This window comes from Saccopteryx bilineata, chromosome 7 (genome assembly GCF_036850765.1).
Source record: "Saccopteryx bilineata isolate mSacBil1 chromosome 7, mSacBil1_pri_phased_curated, whole genome shotgun sequence".
NCBI classification, from domain to species: Eukaryota; Metazoa; Chordata; class Mammalia; order Chiroptera; family Emballonuridae; genus Saccopteryx; species Saccopteryx bilineata.
Window position 1 is genome coordinate 21193945 of NC_089496.1, and position 22979 is coordinate 21216923.

The window sequence follows — 22979 nt, forward strand, 5'->3', positions numbered from 1 at the left end:
GAGTCAGTCAGTGCTTCCCAGCGAACCCTACTCTGCTATCGGAATGCTAAGCACGAACTGGCAGCACAGTGAGTTTTGCATGCAGGGAGCATCCTAGACAAGGGATCAGAATTGAAACAAGAATTTAGCAAAGTCAAAAAACAAGAAGAAATGCAATATGCTGAGAGCAGAAAGGACAGGCTAGAATGCCGAGGGTGACGTTGATATGTTAGCAGAGACCACCATGCGAAAGGCCAGCAGCCTTGGTAGGAAGGTAAGGGCTTCATCCGAAGAGCAAAGACGAGCCTGTCAGTAGTTCTAAAAAGGAAGGAGATGTGATTTTATTTTAGAGCTGTTGCTTTGACCGCCATGCATAGATTGGAATGATGGATTCTCACTATAGGGAATTAGAGGTAGATTTGAAATCTAGAAAAGATTAGAAATACTTTGAAATGAATAATATAATATAAAAAGGGAGATTTTGTTGGTAGACACATAAGTATTATTTCCATAAGAATATGGTTCTAAAAGTATGATTTTACTTTCTAGGGCTTTAAAGGAAGTATTTAACCATCTGTTTTTAAGAGGTTTTAGTCATTACGATCGTCAGCTTAGAAACGATATATTAGTGATCACTACAATTATAGCTCAAAATGCTGAAGCACCAATGATTGTAAGTATTAGTAAATTTTGTTAATTTAAATTGCAGAAGTGGGGGCGTGGGGGAGAGGGCACCGTGTCATAATATTTATGTACTTTGTTAGTGCCAGGTTAGGCTGTAAAGTCAGGATGGTCCCCGGCTTAGGCACTCTGCCAGTTCTTCTCATTGCCTTTGGAAACTTGAGGTCCTCATATGTTATAATTTACTCACGTGTTTCCCATTTATGATATGCTTCTTTCCTTCCTGAGGATATGAATTTTTATCTGGTTTCATTTCCCTTTCACCTGAAGAACTGTTCTCTATTGTTTCTTGTGTTGCCGATCTGCTGGCTGATGGCAACGTATTTCTTAGTTTCTTTTATCTGAAAATATCTTTAGTTCACCTTACTTCTTGCAATCTGTAGTCACAGAATATAGAATTCTAGGTTAAAGTTTTTCTTTTTTAGCACTTTACACATACTGTTCCACTGTCCTTTGTCTTCACTGTTTCCGGTAAGAAGTAGTCATTATATCATATTGTTGTTCCCCGGTATACAATGCATCACTTCGTTTTGTCTTCTGGCTGTTTTTCAAGATTGTCACCCTATTTTTGGTTTTTAGCAGTTTTACTGTGATAAGCTGAGGTATGATTTTCTTTGTGTTTGTCCTGCTTGGAGTTCATAGAACTTCCTGAATATGTCAATTTAGGTCTTGGACTAAATTTGAAGAATTTTTGGTCATTATTCTTCAGGTGTTTTCAACCCCATTCTTTCCTCTTCTTTGGAACTCTGATTACATGTATGTTCCACTGTTTTACACTGTCCCACATGTGTGTGACGCTCTGTCCACTTTTTCCATCCGTTTTCTCTCTGTTCTTCAGATTGGATAATTTCTATTGGTCTATATGTTTAAATTCACTGACTTTTTTTCCTTTCATCTTCATTCTGCTGTTAATCCCATCCAATACCTTTTTATTTCAGATGTATTTTTCAGTGTTAGAATATCCTTTTGGTTCCTTTTCATGGTTTCTGTTTCTTGGCTGAGAGCTGCTGTCTTTCCATTCATGGTGAGCATCTGGTTTATTCTTCTGAAAGGCATTTATTTATTTATATACTTATTTTGTATTAACAAGTATTTCGTTTGACTTTGCTCGTCCCAAAGGTAGAGGGCTGCTCAAATCTCAGTCCATTTCTCTCAGTCTCAGGTGGGATGCTGGAGGAGACCCTGCCCTTGCGGACGTTACAGAGTCTGGTTCCTTCCCGCTGGCTCTTCCTGCAGGGGATTCTCCCTTCACTTGCCAGGAGCGGTGGTTGCCCTGTGATTGCTCTGCCCTATGTTTCTTCGGCTAGATCACAAGGTTACCCTGAGGGTTGGCCTCCCACAAGGTACAGGTTAGAGCCTGGGCTTATTGTCAAAACCAGTTTTTTTTAAAAGAAAGGAAAACTCATCCAGTGCCACTTCCTTCCTCGGAGTCCTGACTCCTCTTCAGTATCTGCTTGGTTTTGGTGACAGTTTGTTTTATATTTCGTTCAGAATTTATCATTGTTACCACCAGAGGGTTTCTTACAGGAGTTACTCTGCTACATCAGAAGCTGAGCTTGCCCGTGTTTTATAATGTAAAAGTCATGGGATGATTGACATCCTAGAGTAGAGATCTTTGCCAACAATATTCACATATCAGCCACATACTTTCTATGTTGTACTTAAAGGAAATTTGGCAGTGAAGGCGCAAGCCGCATTAATGGGCATCAGTTGATCCCAACATAAAGAGAAAAGTCATAGGATTCATAGTGTACAAACAGGGAAACAGTCCCGCATAGCTGGTCGTATGTGAGGCTGCAGTGTATGTGAGGACAGGCGTGTTTTCCTGGAAGCCCTGGTCACAGTAAGTTCTCGTTAGCATCCTTGCAGGCATTCAAATGAGTTTCCTGTTTGTGATTCATAGGAATAACATCTTCACATTTTAAAGAAACCATTTTGATTCTAAGTAGTAGGTCTGTGAAGAAGCAAGCTCAAAAGCCCAGGGTTGGCCCCTAAAAGTCCGACCTAGTCTGCAAAATCCAATTGGGGCATTTCTGTCAGGAATGAGTTCCCTCACAGTGAAATGTTTGCAATTCTGGTTATTCTTCAGGGTTTTTCATATTAAGTAGGAACTGTTTTGATAGCTCTTGACTAAAACCCTTTAACATAGTGAGGGTGGTTGGGTTTGGAGTGGAGAGCAGGGTTGTTTAAGAAGAAAAGCTGTTGCCCTGGCCTGATAGCTCAAATGGTTAGAGCATCGTCCCAAAGTGCAGAGGTTGCTGGTTTGAGCCCCGGTCAGGGCACATACAGGAACAGATCAAGTTTCTGTCTCTCTCTTCCTTTCTCCTTTCTACTCTCTAAAATTAATAGAATAAACATTTAAAAATAAAAAAGAAGAAAAGCTGTTGAAAGTAACTATTTCTTTCCCTTCTTTTGTCATTTAAAAGTATAATAATGATGTCATAAGTAACTTGTCTTTTTTTTTTTTTTTTTTTACTCATTCATACCAGATTTATTGATTTTATAAAGAGAAGAAGGGGACAGAGAGAGAAAAAGAAAGAGAGAGAGATAGAGTCAGTAACAATGAGCTGTTCCTGTCTGTGCCCTGACCAGGAATTGAACCAGCAACTTTTCTGCACAGGCCAACACTGTTAACAACTGAGTTATCTGGCCAGGGCAGAGTAACTTGTAGTCTTAATACATTTTGAGTTCTTGACCAGATTTTTTTTTTTTTTCATTTTTCTGAAGCTGGAAACAGGGAGAGACAATCAGACAGACTCCCGCATGCGCCCGACCGGGATCCACCCGGCACGCCCACCAGGGGCGATGCTCTGCCCACCAGGGGGCGATCCTCTGCCCATCCTGGGTGTCGCCATGTTGTGACCAGAGCCACTCTAGCGCCTGAGGCAGAGGCCACAGAGCCATCCCCAGCGCCCGGGCCATCTTTGCTCCAATGGAGCCTTGGCTGCGGGAGGGGAAGAGAGAGACAGAGAGGAAAGCGCGGCGGAGGGGTGGAGAAGCAAATGGGCGCTTCTCCTGTGTGCCCTGGCCGGGAATCGAACCCTGGTCCTCCGCACGCTAGGCCGACGCTCTACCGCTGAGCCAACCGGCCAGGGCTGTTCTTGACCAGATTTTAAACAGCATCTTATAAAATAGTCTTGAATAATATATTCCTAAGTGAAATATTTCTTAGAACCTACAAAAGTAAGTTTAATGTTAAATAAATTACAAGTTTATCTGGCTATATACTTTTTTCTTGCTTTCATCCCTTCCTATTATTAGTGCTTTATGATTTCAAATGAATGACGTGGGCAATCTGATAAAGATACTCAAATATTAGGCAAATACGGCCATCTGTAACTTAATTCCACTAATTCATTCACCCCTCTGTTTTGTGTATTTATATTAGGAAAGTGGCTTTACCAGGGACCTGATACTATTTGCAACTTTTAATGAAGGTAAAAACCATGAAACTTTCAATTTATGATTATCTTGATAAGACTATGTATCATTTCAGTTTTTCTTTTACTCTCTCTCTTTTATCCCCCTTTACAGTTAAAAGTCAAGATCCTTTGGTGAAAGGTCTTAAGCTTTCTAATTCCTATGAAGATTTTGAGTTGAAGAAATTGCTATTCAATATAATTGTGATCTTAAGTAAAGATTTACCCACTGTACAGGTAAAGAGTAACCAAAAGAAAAATTAAAATTAACTCATTTTGTATTGTAACTTTTTTAAAGCCAGGCTGCAAATATTTCATCAACCCATATGTTTATCATAGACAGTAACAAACTCTTATTGGCTTGAATTTAACCTTTTTAAAATTTCCTTTGCTTATCTGTAATTAAACAGTGAACTTACCTAAATTTAAGCCAAAGAAATCAAGGAGAACCTTAGAGATTTACATATTTAGATCTTCTCAATCAGAGAACATAAAATGAAAGAGGGTCGTGTAGGCCATCTAGCCGAACAGTCTGTCTCTGGCCATAGGAACGGGTGAGTCTGTGGGAGGAGTCTGACCTCGGGGTTGCTAATCTCAGACCCTTGTGAACCTGCCTTTTCTCCACACAAACCTCGTATCTTTATGTTTTTTTATTATCTATGAATTTATCTTAATACTTTATATTCTGTAAACAGCATGATGTAATTTGATGGCCACTAGAACTGAATTTCGCTGCTGTCTATAATCACCTGCTAGGTGTGGCCTTGGCCCAGTCACCCAACCTTCTGAGGCTCAGCTAGTCCTCCGAAAGGAGGGTGACAGTGCTTCTGCCCTGCTCATGAGGCTGTGGGGACATTGACTGAGGATTAAAATGAATGCTTCGTAAACTCTACAGGGACAGAAAGCGTGTACTACTAACAATTCCATTAGTTTAGTTATTTCCTGCTCAAGGTGAAATTTTATTTTAGTCCTAAAACTCTTTCAAGCTCCAAGGAGTTACCATGAAAAACAACTGGGAATTAAATCTATCAGTAGCATCAATGATAATATAAAGACGGTTTAGCATAGTGGTTAAGGCTTTAGGCAGAGAGAATCCAGTGCTGTCACTTGCTAGCTCTGTTATCTTGAATAGGTCATGTAGTTCCTCTAAATCCCGCATATCTCTGCTTCAACTGAGTATAGCACCTACTTCATGGCATTCTTACAAGGATGAAAAGAACTCAGAATTTTCTTGGTAATGCTACGTTGAGAAATATATACACTAAAAAATGTTCAGAAAAAGAAAAATGTCTTTACAGTTACAACTCTATTCATTATAGCAAATATGTATACTCTATATAACCTAAATGTATATTTTGAAATGCCAGCTAGAAAATAGTCAATAAAATATGCTTTATTATAATGGAGTGTTATATAACTTTTAAAATAATAGATATAAAGACAAAATTTACAGTACAATTTATAAGTCAGTTTTAATTGATAACTGTCAGCACAAAGACTATGCTGAGCTTCTTAAAGCACCATATAAACAGTGCAATCAACTAATTTTTTATGTCATATACTAGTGACCCAGTTATAGTAACAATAATGATTATGTGTATTATTACTTGCAGTTCAGAGTATTTAAAAACATTATCCACTCAATACTTATGGTAATGCTAGAACTACTTGTTATTCTTGTTTTCTTAGTCCTAAATCTTGTGTTCTTTCCATGTGTATTAGTAGAAAATTTAGGAAAATTCATAGATGTTATTGTGAAAAGTCTGTATAGAATAATGCCAAATGAAAATTGAGTAAAATATAGCACATGGTGTGTTACTATCTTGTGAACTACAAATATCAATCAATCAGGATCAGCTGTAATATTAAATTTATTGTCATAAATAACTATGCATTTTTTATATTTATTGAAATCATGAATTCAATACAACTTTAAAGTTCTAGGCATGTAATAAAATGTGGCTTGTGATCTAACTGGCATTCATTGAACAAAATATTTGTATGTATAAGTTCTGTTGTGTGTAAAGCCATAGATGTTAAGACAAAATTGATTTTTATAGTATACAACTGAGTCTGTGAAATGTTTCCTTTATACAAAGGGGAGGGAAGGGAGAAATGCCAGCAGTTTATTGGTCCCAAATTTTCTACTCCTGTGGTTTTATCATAAGGGAGAACTAAACTATATAGTATATAAGCAGCAGAGGCAAAAAGAAAAAATTAACACAGTGTGTCTGTAAAGTCATGGTGCACTTTTGACCGGTCACAGGAAAGCAACAAAAGACGATAGAAATGTGAAATCTGCACCAAATAAAAGGAAAACCCTCCCAGTTTCTGTAGGATGATGTGGCAGCATGTGCACATGCGCAGTTGATGACATAACACTGTGTATACAGCAGAGCAGCCCATGGCCATGCCAGTGGAGATGTGGACGGTACAGAGGAAAGTTCAGTGTGTTCTGTGGCTCGCTAAATTCAAATCCGTGACCAAAGTGCAACGTGAATATCGGCGCGTTTATAACGAAGCGCCACCACATAGAAATAACATTACTCGGTGGGATAAGCAGTTGAAGGAAACCGGCAGTTTGGTGGAGAAACCCCGTTCTGGTAGGCCATCAGTCAGTGACGAGTCTGTAGAGGCTATACGGGATAGTTACCTAAGGAGCCCTCAGAAACCTGTGCGTGAGCCCACATAGAACTGCACTGAATAGGTGTGAAACTGGGAGAGTTTTCCTTTTATTTGGTGCAGATTTCACATTTCTATCGTCTTTTGTTGCTTTCCTGTGACCGGTCAAAAGTGCACCATAACTTTCCGGACACACTGTACTTTATGTTATTATTGTCCACTAGAGACTACACATCCCAGAGGGGATCATAGCCCCTGTTGTTGTTATTGAGTTTGGTGTTAGGGCCTTTGGGGGCTCTTTAACATAGGTTGAGATCTTTATAATGGAAACATTTTGAAATGATTATCAGTAAAACATCAGAGTTGAAACATGTTATTGACTATTCTTAGATTAAGTAAAATTGTTTTAATTGTGTTTCTAACAAAATACTCCCTGCCCTTTCTTGTAGCTGCTCATTGGTGGCAGACTTGTTCTCGCTTTGTTTACCTATCTTAAGAAGCCTGAGAAGCACAAAATAAGTGAGTGGTCTGCAGCCCAGTATGAAGAGCTACAACTGCATGCACTCGCTACTTTGTCATCAGTGGCCCCTTTGGTCATAGGAGAGTATATGTTGTGCCAGGGGAATACTCGAGTCCTGGTATTTCTAGAGTGGTGTGAAACTGAAGGTGAGCAGCCCTTAAAGATTCGTGTCAAACACTCTTTATTTGTGTGTGTGTGTGTGTGTGTGTGTGTGTGTGTGTGTCAGAGAGAGAGAGAGAGATGAAGAGAGGAATACACCGGAAGGGAGGGAGGTATCAGTTCTTCATTGCGGCACCTCAGTTGTTCATTGATTGCTTTCTCATATGTGCCTTGACCAGGGGGCTACGGCAGACCGAGTAATCCCTTGCTCAAGCCAGCAACCTTGGGCTTCAAGCCAGTGACCATAGGGTCATGCCTATGGTCCCACACTCAAGCCAGTAACCCCACACTCAAGCTGATGAGTCCATGCTCAAGCCAGCAACCTCAGGGTTTCGAACTTGGGTCCTCTGCATTCCAGTCCAATGTTCTATCCACTACGCCACCACCTGGTCAGGCTCCTGTCAAAATCTTAATCTACGTATTTCAACTGAACTCACAGTATATGCATAGAAAAATTATAAAATTCAAGCACAAAGAAATAAAAATATAAACTTTTACCTGTGATTGTGATGTATTTACATGTTTTTAAGAAAAAAAACAATCTGAGATTTCATTTAAAATCAGATATTATTTAGTAAATGTCATGATTATAGTTGATGCATACCTCTTAGTAAAAGAAATTATACATATAATCTGATTTGGCCCTGGCCAGTTGGCTCAATGGTATAGTGTTGGCCCAGCATGTGTAAGTTCTAGGTTTGATTCCCAGTCAGGGCACACAGGAGAAGTAACATCTGCTTCTCCATCCCTTCCCCTCCCTCTCTCTTTCTCTCTCTCTTTCTCTTTCTCTTTCCCCCATGCAACTTGACCTCGGGCGCTGAGGATGGCTCCATGGCCTCACCTCAGGTGCTAAAATAACTCAGTTGCTGAGCAATGGAGAAATAGCCCCAGATGGGTAGAGCATTGCCTGGAAGGGGGCTTACCAACGAATCCTTGCTGGGGCGTATGTGGGAGTCTGTCTCTCTGCCTCCTCACCTCTCACTTAATAATATTAATAATCATCATCATCTGATGATTATTACCAGATACTGTTTGAACTGCTAAAGATACATTTATGTTCAAAATAAAATCTCTGCTTTCATGGAGCTTAAAATCCAGATTTCTAGCCAGAAGCAATGATACCACATGTGGTCTACCAAACAGTAGAGTCCCAATTTGTTGACTATTTTATTTCAATTCTCATAATTCTTAGAAAGGAAATAAGATATACTACATTGTTTTTTAAAATAACTTATAAGGAGACACTATATTCTTTTCTGGTACTAATTTTGCTGTATAAATAATTTTGTATGGTACATTTTCATGAGCTCAGTAATATCACTCATCTATCCGTGAGGAAGGAAAAGAATTATACCTTTTTTAATTCTTTAGTTTCTAATGTGGTGAGTTACTGAATTTAGTCTTGTTAAATAAAATAATTCTTCTGTCTAGCCTTAATGTTTGTTTACGAAGGCTCTACCATCATGACACTGTGTTTACATAAGAATGTAAGGCAAAGGAGGAACTGCTGCCTGCCCAGAGGGAGATGCTGGCAGTTACTGAGCGCCTGCTGTGTGGTAGGCCTTAAGCACCTTCCCGCTATTAACTCATTCAGTCCTTACAACAGATCTAGGACTTGGAGCTACTACATCATACCTGTCCATCAGATGGGTAGGATGCAATAAGGGAAGTTAAATAACTTGTTCCTGGCTGCACAGTAAGTGACAGAGCCAAGATTTAATGCAGGCAGTCTAGCTCAAGAACTTTTCACCAGTACACAGTTCTCAGAAGAGGATTTTGAACTTTTTTTAAAAGCTTTAAACGTAAAGCTACTTCTAAAAGAACCTTTTAAAGAATGCATATTGTAAAGAAAGGAGGACTTGCCTTGCTATTTACCAAGACCTATTATAAAACTATAGTAATAGAATTGTGTGATACTAAGCCAGGAATAGACCAATGAATGGACCTTATGGGAGGCTAGCTTTATTGGAGATGATATTGCCAACCAGTGAGAGAAGGACAGTGCTGGGGCAGTTGGTCCTTCATGCGAAAAAATAAAAATTAGATCCTTTTACCTTGTTAAAAATATCAATTACAAAATACATGAAAGCCCTAAATATGAAAAGTTAAACTGTAAAAATCTTAGAAAAAACATAGGAAAATATCTGGATGATAACAGAGTAGGAAAAGACGAACAAACCAGAACTGAAACTCTGCAGGGGAAGGTGGCTGCAGTTAACTACCGGAAAACTCCAACAGGCCTCTGTGACAGAAACTATAATAGCAATGTACAAATTGAGAGGAGACATTTACTACTCCTGTGACTGATAAAGGAATAGAATCCAGTTCATAGAGAATGCCTGCATATCAATAAAATAACTTAGGAGAGAAGTAAGTAAAGAATAGAGATTGCCAAGTGAAAGAGAAAATCTCAAGTTTTCAAGAACAGCAAAAACCAGTAAAAGATACAACCACATTGGTAATCAGAGAAACACAATTTAATGTAACGATGAGTTGTCATTTCACATTGAACAGATTAGGAAGAATCCATTAGTTTTATACATTATACTTTGGGAAACAATTTGGCAACTTGAGTAAAATTCAGTGTGAGTATACCCTATATAATTCTGGGGTCACATGACCAAACAACTCTCAGTGGGAACGAGAGGACATAAACCAGAATGTTTGTTTTAGCAGTTTGTACTAGCTAATGGAAAACTGAATTATTTATAAAATAAATGCTGAAAGCAATTAAAATGAATGATCTAGGTCTACTTTTGACAATTTGAATAATTTTAAAATATGATGACTAAAAGAATCAAGTTACAAAAGATACATACAGTATGACACATCCAAATAAAATTTTATTCTATTTTTTTTTTTTTTTTGTATTTTTCCGAAGTGAGAAGTGGGGAGGCAGACAGACAGACTCCCACATGTGCCTGACCGGGATCCACCCGGCATGCCTACCAGAGAATGATGCTCTGCCCATCTGGGGCGTTGCTCCTTGCAACCAGAGCCATTTTAGCGTCTGAGGCGGAGGCCATGGAGCTGTCCTCAGTGCCCGAGGCCAACTTTGCTCCAATGGAGCCTTGGCTGTGGGAGGAGAAGAGAGAGACAGAGAAGAAGGATTGGAGGAAGGGTGGAGAAGCAGATGGGTGCTTCTCCTGTGTGCCCTGGCCAGGAATTGAACCCAGGACTTTCACACGCCAGGCTGATGATCTACCACTGAGCCAACCGGCCAGGACCTTTGAAGAACATTTTAAAGCACAGATTTATATTCTGGGAATAGGAGGAAGAGGGGGAAGGCATAATATTTATTTCTCTGTAAAGAACTAAAGCAAGTATAATGAAACTTTAATATCTGTTTAAACTTACAGATATATAAGATGCCTGATATGTTGTTTAGTTTATTTGGAATGTTTTATGTTTCTTGATATAAAGTAAATTATTACCATTTCTCCACAGATTCCTTCTTTAGTCACGGTAACAGTTTTCATGGTACAGGCGGCCGTGGCAACAAGTTTGCCCACATGCGTTACACTCTCAGACTCCTGAGAGCCATGGTCTACCTTGGAGATGCGACTGTAAACCAGGACCTCTGTGAAAAGGGAGCAATTCAGCAACTGATAGGTAAAACAGAGCATATTTGGTACTGATGAAAGTAGAATATTAATATTTATCGGTTAGAGGTTTTGTTTATAGTGTTTTTCTACAGATTTATTTTGTTTCTCTAGATGACAAACTCAAAAACTTACCGTAATTGGTTTTTGTTTCATATTGTTGCTATAAATTAGTTTCTTTAGTAAAACATCAATTTGTTTTCTCAATTCAGATACCATTTCATTTAGGATTATTCTTTTCTTTTTTTTAATGGGCTATTGTTAGGATGTATTTTTCTGGTAATATGATAATCACGTTCTGACCAAGCCATTTGGAGTCGTTTTATTGTTATTTATTTATTTATGACAGAGACAAAGTGAAGGACAGATGGGGACAGACAGACAGAAGCATCAGTTCTTCATTGCAGCACCTTAGTTGTTCATTGATTGCTTTCTCATATGTGCCTTGCCGGGGGGCGGGGGGAAAGGAGCTTATAGCAGAGTCCCTTGCTCAAGCCAGCAACCCTGTGCTCAAGCTGGTGAGCCTGCACTCAAGCTGTCGGCTTCAGGGTTTCAAACCTGGGTCCTCAGCACCCGGGCCAATGCTCTATCCACTGTACCACCACCTAGTCAGGCAAAAGTAGATTTTCTCACTTCTGTGCACACAGCACCGTCCAGAAGTCAGTCTTGATACCCTCGCTAACTGGATGGAGTCCAGGAAATACAATTTTCCATATGTCCAGGAAGAAGTCTTACTCTTATCTTGGTGGGAAGGGATAGGGAAATGGGAGAACAGATAGCAAGATTCTTTATTTAGGACCTTTTTCCTTTAACTTGAAAGAAGCTCATCTTTATCGTGTGAGAGCTGTGAGAGGCAGGGACCTTCTCTTGCTGAATCTAACAGAGGGCTCTGTAGTAGCAATGTGCTTAACAAATAGTAACTGCATTGTAAATGTAGATGTCTGTAAACCTTTTGTGTAGGCACTGGAATTCCAGACATGTACAGAGCATGACACTGTACATGTGAACATGTACAGTGAGAACAAAAGAGAAGAGGCAGGCCCTGGCCAGTTGGTTCAGTGGTAGAGTGTCAGCCCAGCATGTGGAAGTCCCAGGTTCAATTCCCGGCCAGGGCACACAGGAGTAGCACCCATCTGCTTCTCCACCCTTCCCCTTTTATTTCTCTCTCTTTCCCTCCCACAGCCAAGGCCCCATTGGAGCAAAGTTGGCCCAGGCGCTGAGGATGGCTCCATGGCCTCTGCCTCAGGCGCTAGAATGGCTCTGGTTGCAACAAAGCAATGCCCCAGATGGGCAGAGCTTTTGCCCCCTGGTGGGCATGCCAGGTGGATCCCAGTCAGGCACATGCAGGAGTCTGTCTCTCTGCCTCCCCGCTACTCGCTTTAGAAAAAATACAAAAAAGAAAAAAGAAAAGGGGAATATCATAGAAAGGCCGCGTGTGTTATCCACCTATCATCTTCTGTCTACATTTGCTATGCAACTATGTAAAATAGCCCCTTTTAAAAGCACTTCTCTAGCTGAAATTGTATAAGAAATTATTTCAGGTCAGTAATTGATCAAAAGAAAAATATAGTATTCGGTAACTTTACATTCTTTAAATTTTTTTATACCAGGAATCTTTAAAAACACAATAAGCAAGTGTAATGACAAAGAAGAGGCCATCGTTTTGGAAATTCAGTCTGATATATTGCTCACCTTAACTGGTGTCTGTGAAAATAATGTTTCTAGGAAGGTATGTATGTCTGTGAATCAAAGTTTTGTTTAGCTCTCCCAGTCACCTAACACTATGAACTTTTTCTTAGTAAGTGTCCATAAACATTGGTGTTCTTTAATCTTATGAAGATTCATCTCCAGGAAACTACTATTCTGATTTCTATCCCTAAATTAGTTTTGCCTATTCTTTAACTTTGTATTAATAGAATCATAGTATTTATTCTTTATATGTAGTTCTGTCATCCAGCATCATATGTGTGTATTTTTTGTGTGTGTGTGTGTGACAGAGAGCAAGAAAGTTAAAGAGAGGGAAATATAGGGGCAGACAGACAGGAAGGGACAGACATGAGAAGCATCAGTTCTTCATTGCAGCACCTTAGTTGATCGTTGATTGCTTTCTCATATGTACCTTGACTGGTGAGATGGGGGGGGGGGGTTACAGCAGAGAGAGGGACCTCTTGCTCAAGCCAGAGACCTTGGGCTCAAACTAGCGACCTTTGGGCTCAAACCAGTGACCATGGGATCATGTGTATAATCCCATGCTCTAGCCAGAGACCCTGCGCTCAAGTTGGTGAGACCATGCTCAAGCCTAATGAGCCTGCACTCAAGCCAGCAAACTCGGGGTTTTGAACCTGGGTCCTCTGCGTCCTAGTCCGATGCACTGTTCGCTGTGCCACCACCTGGTCAGGCCAGCATCAGATTTCTGAAATACATCCATGTTGTTGCATGCATCAGTAATTCGTTCCTTTTTGTTGCTGAATAAGTATTTCATTGTATAAATATACCAAAATTTGTTTCTCCATTTCCCTGTTAATAAACACTTAGTAAAAAATAAATAAAAATAATAAAAAATAAACACTTTAAGTTGTTTCCATTTGGGACTCTTTACTTATGAATAATATTCTTAAGTGAATATTATTGTACTGGTCTTTTTGTGGACATAATGCTTTCATATCTCTTAGGTAAATACTTAGTAGCTCAATTGATGGGTCATAAAGTAGGTGTATGTTTTTAAGAAACTAGCAGATAGTTTTCCTAAGTGGGTTGTACCATTATAAATGGTGGTTTCAGTTTGAATCGGGTTCATAGCAAAAACTAAAAGTTAGAAAAAGAACTAATTCACTTTGATCTTTTTTAACAACATGGCAAACTCTGAGTCTCTGAAGTTGATGACTTAAATAGCAAGAGACAAACGGAAAGATAAAAATAAAAAGGTGGGAGGGTTTCGATAGAAGGATTTTTCAGAGAGGCAGAAGGGAATAGCAAATGCATCCTTAGCTCCAAGCTTTGATGCAGCTTCTTATATTCTACCACTCTGGGCCTCTGCTCTTCAGGAAAAATACTGTCTTGCTTTTTGGGAAGTAGAACTGAACAATAAGGCAATGAGAAAGGTAATTGGTAAGGGACAAATATAAATTATTGAAGTTTTAACTACCATTTATATATTTTTTCCCTTTGGACAGCATTAGAAAAGTTTCCGTGATACAATTTTAACCCCTTAAATCACTTGTTGCTGTCTAGTATTCATCTGACATGATGATTTACTACATTCATTACACTATGGAAGAAAATTATGCAACAGGTCTTATAGTTTATTTTTCTAAAAAAAAAAGGAAGAGAAAAACAAAAAAAAACATTAAGCTGGGCTGTTGCAATACTTTGTCTTGAATTCCTAAGAACAAGAACAAATTCAGGGCCCTGGGCGGCTGGCTCAGTGGTAGAGCGTTGGCTTGGCGTGTAGAGGTCCCGGGTTCGATTCCCAGCCAGGGCACACAGGAGAAGCGCCCATCTGCTTCTCCACCCCTCCCCCTCTCCTTCCTCTCTCTTTCTTCCCCTCCCGCAGCGAGGCTCCATTGGAGCAAAGATGGCCCAGGCGCTGGGGATGACTCCTTGGCCTCTGCCCCAGGTGCTAGAGTGGCTCTGGTCGCGGTAGAGCGACACCCCAGATGGGCAGAGCATCGCCCCCTGGTGGGCGTGCCAGGTGGATCCTGGTCGGGTGCATGCAGGAGTCTGACTGTCTCTCCCCGTTTCCAGCTTAAGAAAATACAAAAAAAAAAAAAAAAAGAACATTCAGGAGCAAAAAGTTATATTAAAAGTATAATTTTTCTGACAATGTTGTATTTATTTTATAGAAAAAGTTTTAGAGGACAGGATGAAATGAAAAAGGAGAGAATTATTTATTTATAGAAATAATTTTAAATAATCTCATAGGAAATTTTTGGAACTGAAGGAGTTGATTTAATTCTTCACGTATTGAAAACAGACCCCAAGAAGTTTCAGAGTGGATTAGGCTATAATGTACTACTTTTTAGTACATTGGACAGCATTTGGTGAGTATTGCTCTAACCAAGTTAGATGGATTCACAGTACAGGGGGTCCTCAGGTAATGACACAGTTCCGTTCCTATGACAGTGATTTAACCCAAATTGTGGTGTAAGTTGAAACACACCCTAGCCTTAGTCACTTACCTATCCTAACACAGTTGTAAAATCATAATCTAGAACATAAAAATACAACTAAGTCACAGAAAAAGGAAAAGGACATAAATATACTGTACCGTACACAGTACTGTAGTAACAGAAAAAAATGAGTGTAAAAAATATTCCTTACCTTTATTCCTGTGGTTTTTATGGGAATGAGCATTATAAACTCAAAATGTCGTATGTGGAGACTGTTGTAACCCAAGGATCCCCTGTACAAGAAAATTACCTTCCCAGCTATGTATGTCAATTTTCTTTCCTCAGAATTACACCAGAAAGATAACTCTTTCAATGCCTTTTTCTCTTCAGTAGTCCAGAAATGGCACTTCTCAATGTCCTTTGGAAGGTAATCTTGTCTGTCACTCAAATATAAAACAATTCATGTATCCAAACTTAAAATCTTGTGGACTTTTGTGTGTGTGTGTGTATGTGTGTGATTTGAGCTATTCCATCTTACTCTGATTTGGGAAACACTAGCATCTATTATTACTCACACAGTATTATTCTTATACTTGAAAACATGAATTCCTCATGCATCTTTTCTTCAAGGAGTTAAAAACAATTGACTATATATTTCCTAACTAATATTGTTTCCAAAACTTTGTATCATTTCTAAGGGTAAAAATACTGCTTTTCTTAATATTACTTCACAAAATTTTGTCTTGGAGAAAATTACTTGAGTTTCACTTATCATTAACACTTAATACTCTTCTTTAGTTCTATTTGGGTGGTGTTCATGAAAGTCACACTGCAACACATTGTAAAATAATAAAAAAATATTAATGACTGTGGATCAAATGCACCTAACATACAATGGGATATTACTCAGCTTTTTAAAAAGATGGAAATTCTACTGTTTGCAATAATATGGTTGGACTTGGATACCAAATGAAATGTCACAGAAGAATATCTCTTACACATGATTTCTCTAAAATACTCAAAACTATAGAAGCAGATAGTGGTATGTATACAATAGATTGATGGCTTCAGGAGGTATGAGGAGTTGTTCAATGATAAAGTTACAATTATACAAGATGAATAAATTCCAGACATAACATAGTGCTTATAGATCTACTGTACAGCACAGTGCCTGTGGTGAACAATAAAGTATTGTATGCTTAAAAATTTGTTAAGTGCGAAGCTCGCAGTGTTCTTTTTTTTTTGTATTTTTCTGAAGCTGGAAACGGGGAGAGACAGTCAGACTCCCGCATGCGCCCGACCGGGATCCACCCGGCACGCCCACCAGGGGGCAACGCTCTGCCCACCAGGGGTCGATGCTCTGCCCCTCCGGGGTGTCGCTCTGTCGCGACCAGAGCCACTCTAGCGCCTGGGACAGAGGCCACAGAGCCATCCCCAGCGCCTGGGCCATCTTTGCTCCAATGGAGCCTTGGCTGCGGGAGGGGAAGAGAGAGACAGAGAGGAAGGAGGGGGTGGGGGAGGGAAAAGCAAATGGGCGCTTCTCCTATGTGCCCTGGCTGGGAATCGAACCCGGGTCCCCCGCACGCCAGGCCGACGTTCTACCGCTGAGCCAACCGTCCAGGGCCTGTTCTTTCTTTTATATATATATATATTTTTATTTTAGAGAAGGGAGAGAGAGAGAGAAGGGGGAGGAGCAGGAAGCACCAACTCCCAAATGTGCCTTGACTAGGCAAGACTGAGGTTTTGAACCGGCTACCTCAGCGATCCAAGTCAATGCTTTATCCACTACGCCACCACAGGTCAGGCTTAGCGTTCTTATTACAAAAACAGTAATAAAAATCCCACAGAGGACACAAGGAAACTTTTAGAGGTATTTTTATTGCCTGAATTATAGTGATAGTAATGTAAATGTATACATACATCTAAACTCACTAAATTGTATAAATTATATTACTTATATGCAGGTTTTTGTATTCCAGTTCTACCTAAATAAAGTTGTGAGGGGCTACTGATAAATATTGCTTTTCATAAAATCAAAAAAGTAGTTTTACCCATTGCAAATTCACTATTTATATAGAGAGAGCAGGACTACTCACCTTTCCTCCAGATACACATAGGCAGTGGGGCCAATCAGCTACCTCATTTCTTTTTCTCTATAGGAAAGAGTGATAACATGAAAACCTGATCCTAAGTTTCAATGGCAAATTCTTATTGACTGAAGCACTGTATTAGGCACAGTAACATATTCAGAGAAGAGAACTAATAAGTATCACCCTATACTATCTACCAATATACTGGGATTCAGAAGTTACTGCAGAAAATACCTTGATTTTTTTTTTCTTCATTTAATACATCACAGTTATACTAAGATAAAAATTAATATGTTATGGTTTTATTTAGTTGTGTCCTTTATTATAGCAACTTCAAATCCCTTTGGATAAGAGATAAGGTAGAAATAACAAATAAGTAATAAAATAAGTTTAGTGTTTAATTGGTGATTCCAGGCGACTGTTTTTTTTCCTTCTCTCAGGATCTTAAACTGAGGTAAGTTGTAGAATCTAGTTTATATGGACATGATGAAACAAGTTAGGAAGTATTCTTTTATATTCTATAGAAAGAGTTTGTTCAAGGTGGTTGTTTTTTCCTTAAATAATTAGTGGAATTCACCAGTTAAGTCCTCTGTGCCCCGAGTTTACTTTGTAGAACGGTTCTGAAATATAGATTTTATTTGTTTAATATATAATATAATAACATACCTGCCAAGATTTTCTATTTTTGTGTAGGTTCTGATAAGTTATACTTTTCTGGAAATTTGTTTATTTTCTAAATTTTCAAATTCACTGTCATGTGATTGTAATATCCTTAATGTCTGTAGAATACAAGGTGATATCTTTTTTTTCTCTTTCCTGGTATTAGTCATTTCTTCTTGTCTCTATTATTTTTCCTTGATTGGTTTTACCAGGAATTAATATTATTAGTCTTTTTAAAAAATGAATTTGTATGTTTTGTTGATTCTATCATATTTTATATTGTTTCATATTTTATTAATTTTTATGTTCTTTTTCTTTCATTCACTTTTACTTTCTGTTTCTCAAGAGGGATGCCAGGGTCATAGGTTTTCAACCCTCCTTCTGCTCTAACATATCCAATAAAGTCTCAGATCATACGGTTTTAGTTCCCACTGTGTTTTAACATGTTCTGTTTTTGTGAACATTGAGTTCCAATTATTAATATTTGTCGTGATTTTCTTTTTGACCTTTAGGAGATTTAGAAATATATTCTTTAATTTCTGAGCAAATGAAGGTAGGCATCCACAAGTACTAGCCCCTGAGTGCGAGCAGCTGGGGTGCATAAAGGTGGTGGAGCCTTTATGCACCCCACCACCATCACCAGTACACACAACAGACAGTGGACACAGGGTGTCTCCTTAGAAAAAAAGGCCATGTTATTAATTACAAATTAATTCTGAACCATAAATTATTAAGTAATAGTCATGTGAAGTTGGGAAGGGACACAGAAAGTTGATTCCAGCAAGTTTACAATGCTTGGGAAAGTAATAGAGATCAGCCTCTGGTACTACTATATTTTCCACCTGCAATGGCCTCAGCAACAGTAGCTTGCTCAGTGTTACCCATCCCCCACCCAAGAGATCACAAAGTAGCTGGTGTTGCAACTTCAGTCCCTCACTCCCTGTAAACTGCAGGGGCCCCAGCAGCAAGCACTCCAGCAAAGAATCTCAACTGCAAAGATAAGGCGATGCATACCAACACTGAACAAGACAATCAATGGATAAGTTTGAAGAAACAGTTACTAGAGTAACTAGAGGAGATCTTTAAGAATAATTCATACCATGAAAGCAAAGGAGCATATTGCATCCACAGAAAAGAAACAGGCAGTTATGAAAAAGAATTAATCAACATTGGTTTTAAAATAGTTAAAATTATACTGTCAAAGTCTCTTCAAAGTTCAAATTTTAAGTTAAAAAATTATTTTAGGGAATGAAGAAAAATAATTTGAAAAATATTTTATAGAAATAAACTGGCAGATTGAGTTGAACAATAAATCCTTGTTAAATGAATAACTTTTTTATTTAAGGTGCTGCGTTTTGGCTTGTTATTCCTCAGAGGATTACTTTCTTGAAAAGGAAGGTATTTTTCTCCTTTTGGATTTATTGGCAGTAAGTATAAGTATAACGATTGTAAAACAAAGATAAATGTCTTTATTAGCCTTTTATAAATAGTATCACAAAACATTATTCTGTAATTAAATGTAATAAACATTGGTCTATTAAAGACTGAAAATTCATTAGTGAAGAAATCGGTTTATTTAGGCAGTATTCCCAAACTCATGACAGTAGAGAATTTGTTTTATGGAGTTTTTCCACCAACCTTTAAAGACCCAGTATGTGAAATGCTAGACTAGGTCAAAACCCATAATTGTTTATTAATAACTTCCAGCTTCTTTTCTTAGTACGTATTAAGAGTGGAGCGCCATGTTAGAGAAAGGAGTACAGATCAGCATTTTTAGGGACTGTGTACGATTTGTAGGTGTTGCAAAGAAGGTAGCCTGTCGTGGACTATTTCACAGGATAAGCAGGTGTGGGCACACTAAACCTTCCAGACAAAGACCCTGGATTATCCTCAACATAACCCCCACCTAGCCTCTATTCTAAGTGAGTCCATAGTCAAGATGATGTGGGAGAAAAGTCTAATTTTGTTTTCATAAGACTTTGGGAGATATTCTCAGAGTCCTAGCTATGCCACTGTTGATTGTCACCATTCTTGATTTTATTAACAGAATAGCAAACTTACTCTGGTTAAGCAAAGGTACTCAAGCTATGTGTGTCCTTTCATCTCTCTGAAGCAAAATTAGTTGAATGTATATGTAATTGAAAATATTTTTTAAAAACTCAACTAGGAAAAAAATACATTAAAAAATAAAATTAGTTGGCACTAGAGATAAGAGGGCAAACCCATTAGATATAAAACACTACAAACAAGAATAAGTCAATAATTAAAATAACCCACATTGGTAAACAGGAATGAGTCATAACCAGAAACCATTGGAAAGTTCAGAAAAATTGAACATATACAGAATGTATATATAGCTCCACTAATGTAGTCCTGACTGACATAGAGCTCACCAAGTTTCCCTGAGTACGGTATGAGGATGCCCAGAGGCACATGGTGATATGTCTGGGAATTCTCAAAGTCCCAAAATTCACTTGCCACATCTTCCTGGAATCTTGCTTTTACCTAAAGATTTGAAAGTGCAAAGAGACATTAAACATGTACACAAATATTAAATACTTAAATTTTATATTAGTATTAAAGATTATATCGAAGACTTCAAAGACATTTCTCACTTGTGTTCACTTTCCTTCCCTGTTAGCGTTTCTTTGATGGAAAGATACAGAGACTGGCAGGAAAAATCATATAGCACAGCCTGACCAGGCAGTGGTGCAGTGAGTAGAGCACGGGCCTGGGACACAGAGAACTGAGGTTCAAAACCTCGAGGTTGCTGGCTTGAGCATGGGCTCATAGACATGACCCCATAGTCGCTGGCTTGAAGCCCAGGGTTGCTGGCTTGAGCCATAGTCTCTGGCTTGAGCAATGGGTCACATGCTCTGCTGTAGGCCACCACCCCCACCCCCCAAGGCACATATGGGAAAGCAATCAAAGAACAACTAAGGAGCCACAACAAAGAACTTATGCTTCTCATTTCTCCCCCTTCCTGTCTGTCCCTATCTATCATATTTCCCCATGTATAAAACGCATTTTTTCTGAAAAATTTGGGGTCTAAAAATTGGGTGCAAGTTATATAGTAGTTGCAGATTTTTTACTTGCATTTCCTGCTTTTCTGACAGTGATGAATTATGTGAATTTTATGATGAATAAAACTTGAGTTCAATAACTTTATGTAATACAGTTTTTCCCCAAATTTTGGGCCCCAAAATAAAAATACATCTTATACATGGGAGCATCTTATACATGGGGAAATATGGTATCACTCTTTCTGTCTCTCTTGCTATAAAATAAATAAATAAATTAGTCATATAGCACAGTAATTGAGAGCATAGAATGGAATCCAATACGGTGGTACCTTGAGATATGAGCAGAACAACATAGGAATTTTTAAGATACAAGCTGCAACTCGGTCCGTATTTTTGTTCAAGATCTCAGTGAAATTCTGAGATACAGTCGTGATTCAGGAAGCTGCCACTAGTTGGCGCATGGGTCCAGTATCGGCAGCACAATACCAGCATCTCATTCTTTCTCGTGTTACCGCAGAATCAAGTCAAATCTCTTGTGCTGTACTCGTTCTTGCATCATTTTTGCATTTTTTACTATTTTTTGTGCTATCATGAGGCTAAAAAATTGAGTGTAAAGGACAGTGGTGAGAAGAAGAGAATGATGTCAATAGAAGTAAAGCAAGAAATAATAGAAAAACATGAGCGTTGTGTACGAGTGACTGAATTGGCAAGGCTGTACGACCGCAATACAGATACAATTTGTACCATTTTTAAACAAAAGGATGCCATCAAAAGCACAAATCCAGCGAAAGGAACTACAATTCTGTCCCAATTAAGAGCAAATATCCATGAAGAAATGGAGAAGCTTCTGCTAGTGTGGGTGAAAGAGAAAGAGCTGGCAGGAGATACAGTGACAGAGACTGTAATATGCGAAAAGGCACGTACTGTATTATTTATGGCGACTTGAAGAAGGAAGAACCATCAACTTCAAAAGAGGCCACAGAGGATAATGTGTAAGGCAAGTCACGGCTGGTTTGACAATTTCAAGAAGAGATCTGGCATCCACTCAGTGAGGGATGGTGAAGCTGTGAGTGCTGACGTTAAGGCAGCTGAGGAGTACATCACACGTTTTGCTGCACTTATTGCAAAGGAAGGCTACATCCCCCAACAAGCATTCAACTGTGACAAAATAGGATTGTTTTGGAAAAAAATGCCCCAGAGGACTTTCATCACCTCAGAGGAGAAGAAGCTGCCAGGCCATAAACCCATGAAGGATCATCTGACCCTTGCATGTGTGCAAATGCTAGCGGTGACTGTAAAGTAAAGCCACTGCTAGTGTATCATTTCAAAAATTCTCGAGCCTTTAAGACTCACAAGATTTTTTTTTTTTACAGAGAGAAACACAGAGACAGACGGGAACAGGGAGAGATGAGAAGCTTCAATCATTAGTTTCTCGTTGCAACACCTTAGTTGTTCATCGATGCCTTCTCATATGTGCCTTGACCATGAGCCTTCAGCAGATGGAGTAACCCCTTGCTCGAGCCATCGACCTTGGGTCCAAGCTGGTGAGTCCTGATCAAACCAGATGAGCCTGCGCTCAAGCTGGCGACCTCGGGGTCTCGAACCTGGGTCCTCCGCATCCCAGTCCGATGCTCCATCCACTGCGCACTGCCCAACTCACCGCAAGACTCACAAGATTCTGAAAGAAAAACTGCAGGTTATGTGGCGCACCAATGCTAGGGCATGGGTTACGCGGCAGTTTTTTGGTTTTTTTGTTTGTTTGTTTGTGTTTTTGGTATTTTTCTTAAGTTGGAAACGGGGAGGTAGACAGACTCCCGCATGCTCCCGACCACGATCCACCCGGCACACCCATTAGGGGGCGATGCTCTGCCCATCTGGGGCATCGCTCTGCCGCAATCAGAGCCATTCTAGCGCCTGAGGCAGAGGCCACAGAGCCATCCTCAGTGCCCGGGTAAACTTTGCTCCAATGGAGTCTCGGCTGCGGGAGGGGAAGAGAGAGACAGAGAGGAAGGAGAGGGGGAGGGGTGGAGAAGCAGATGGGCGCTTCTCCTGTGTGCCCTGGCCGGGAATCGAACCCGGGACTCCTGCACACCAGGCCGACACTCTATCACTGAG

General features: G+C 39.3%; 1 protein-coding gene across 2 annotated transcripts in view; it reads left to right on the forward strand.

Annotated features, from left to right (window-relative positions):
• CFAP69 (cilia and flagella associated protein 69) overlaps positions 1-22979 on the forward strand; it is a 68911-nt gene that overhangs the window by 26400 nt on the left and 19532 nt on the right. For both annotated transcript variants that reach the window (XM_066239821.1, XM_066239822.1), the window contains exons 9-16: positions 529-652; positions 4049-4097; positions 4195-4316; positions 7151-7367; positions 10828-10992; positions 12593-12711; positions 14904-15022; positions 19187-19268. In XM_066239821.1, coding sequence (XP_066095918.1) covers positions 529-652; positions 4049-4097; positions 4195-4316; positions 7151-7367; positions 10828-10992; positions 12593-12711; positions 14904-15022; positions 19187-19268 — 997 coding nt within the window. The remainder of the gene's footprint in view (positions 1-528; positions 653-4048; positions 4098-4194; positions 4317-7150; positions 7368-10827; positions 10993-12592; positions 12712-14903; positions 15023-19186; positions 19269-22979) is intronic.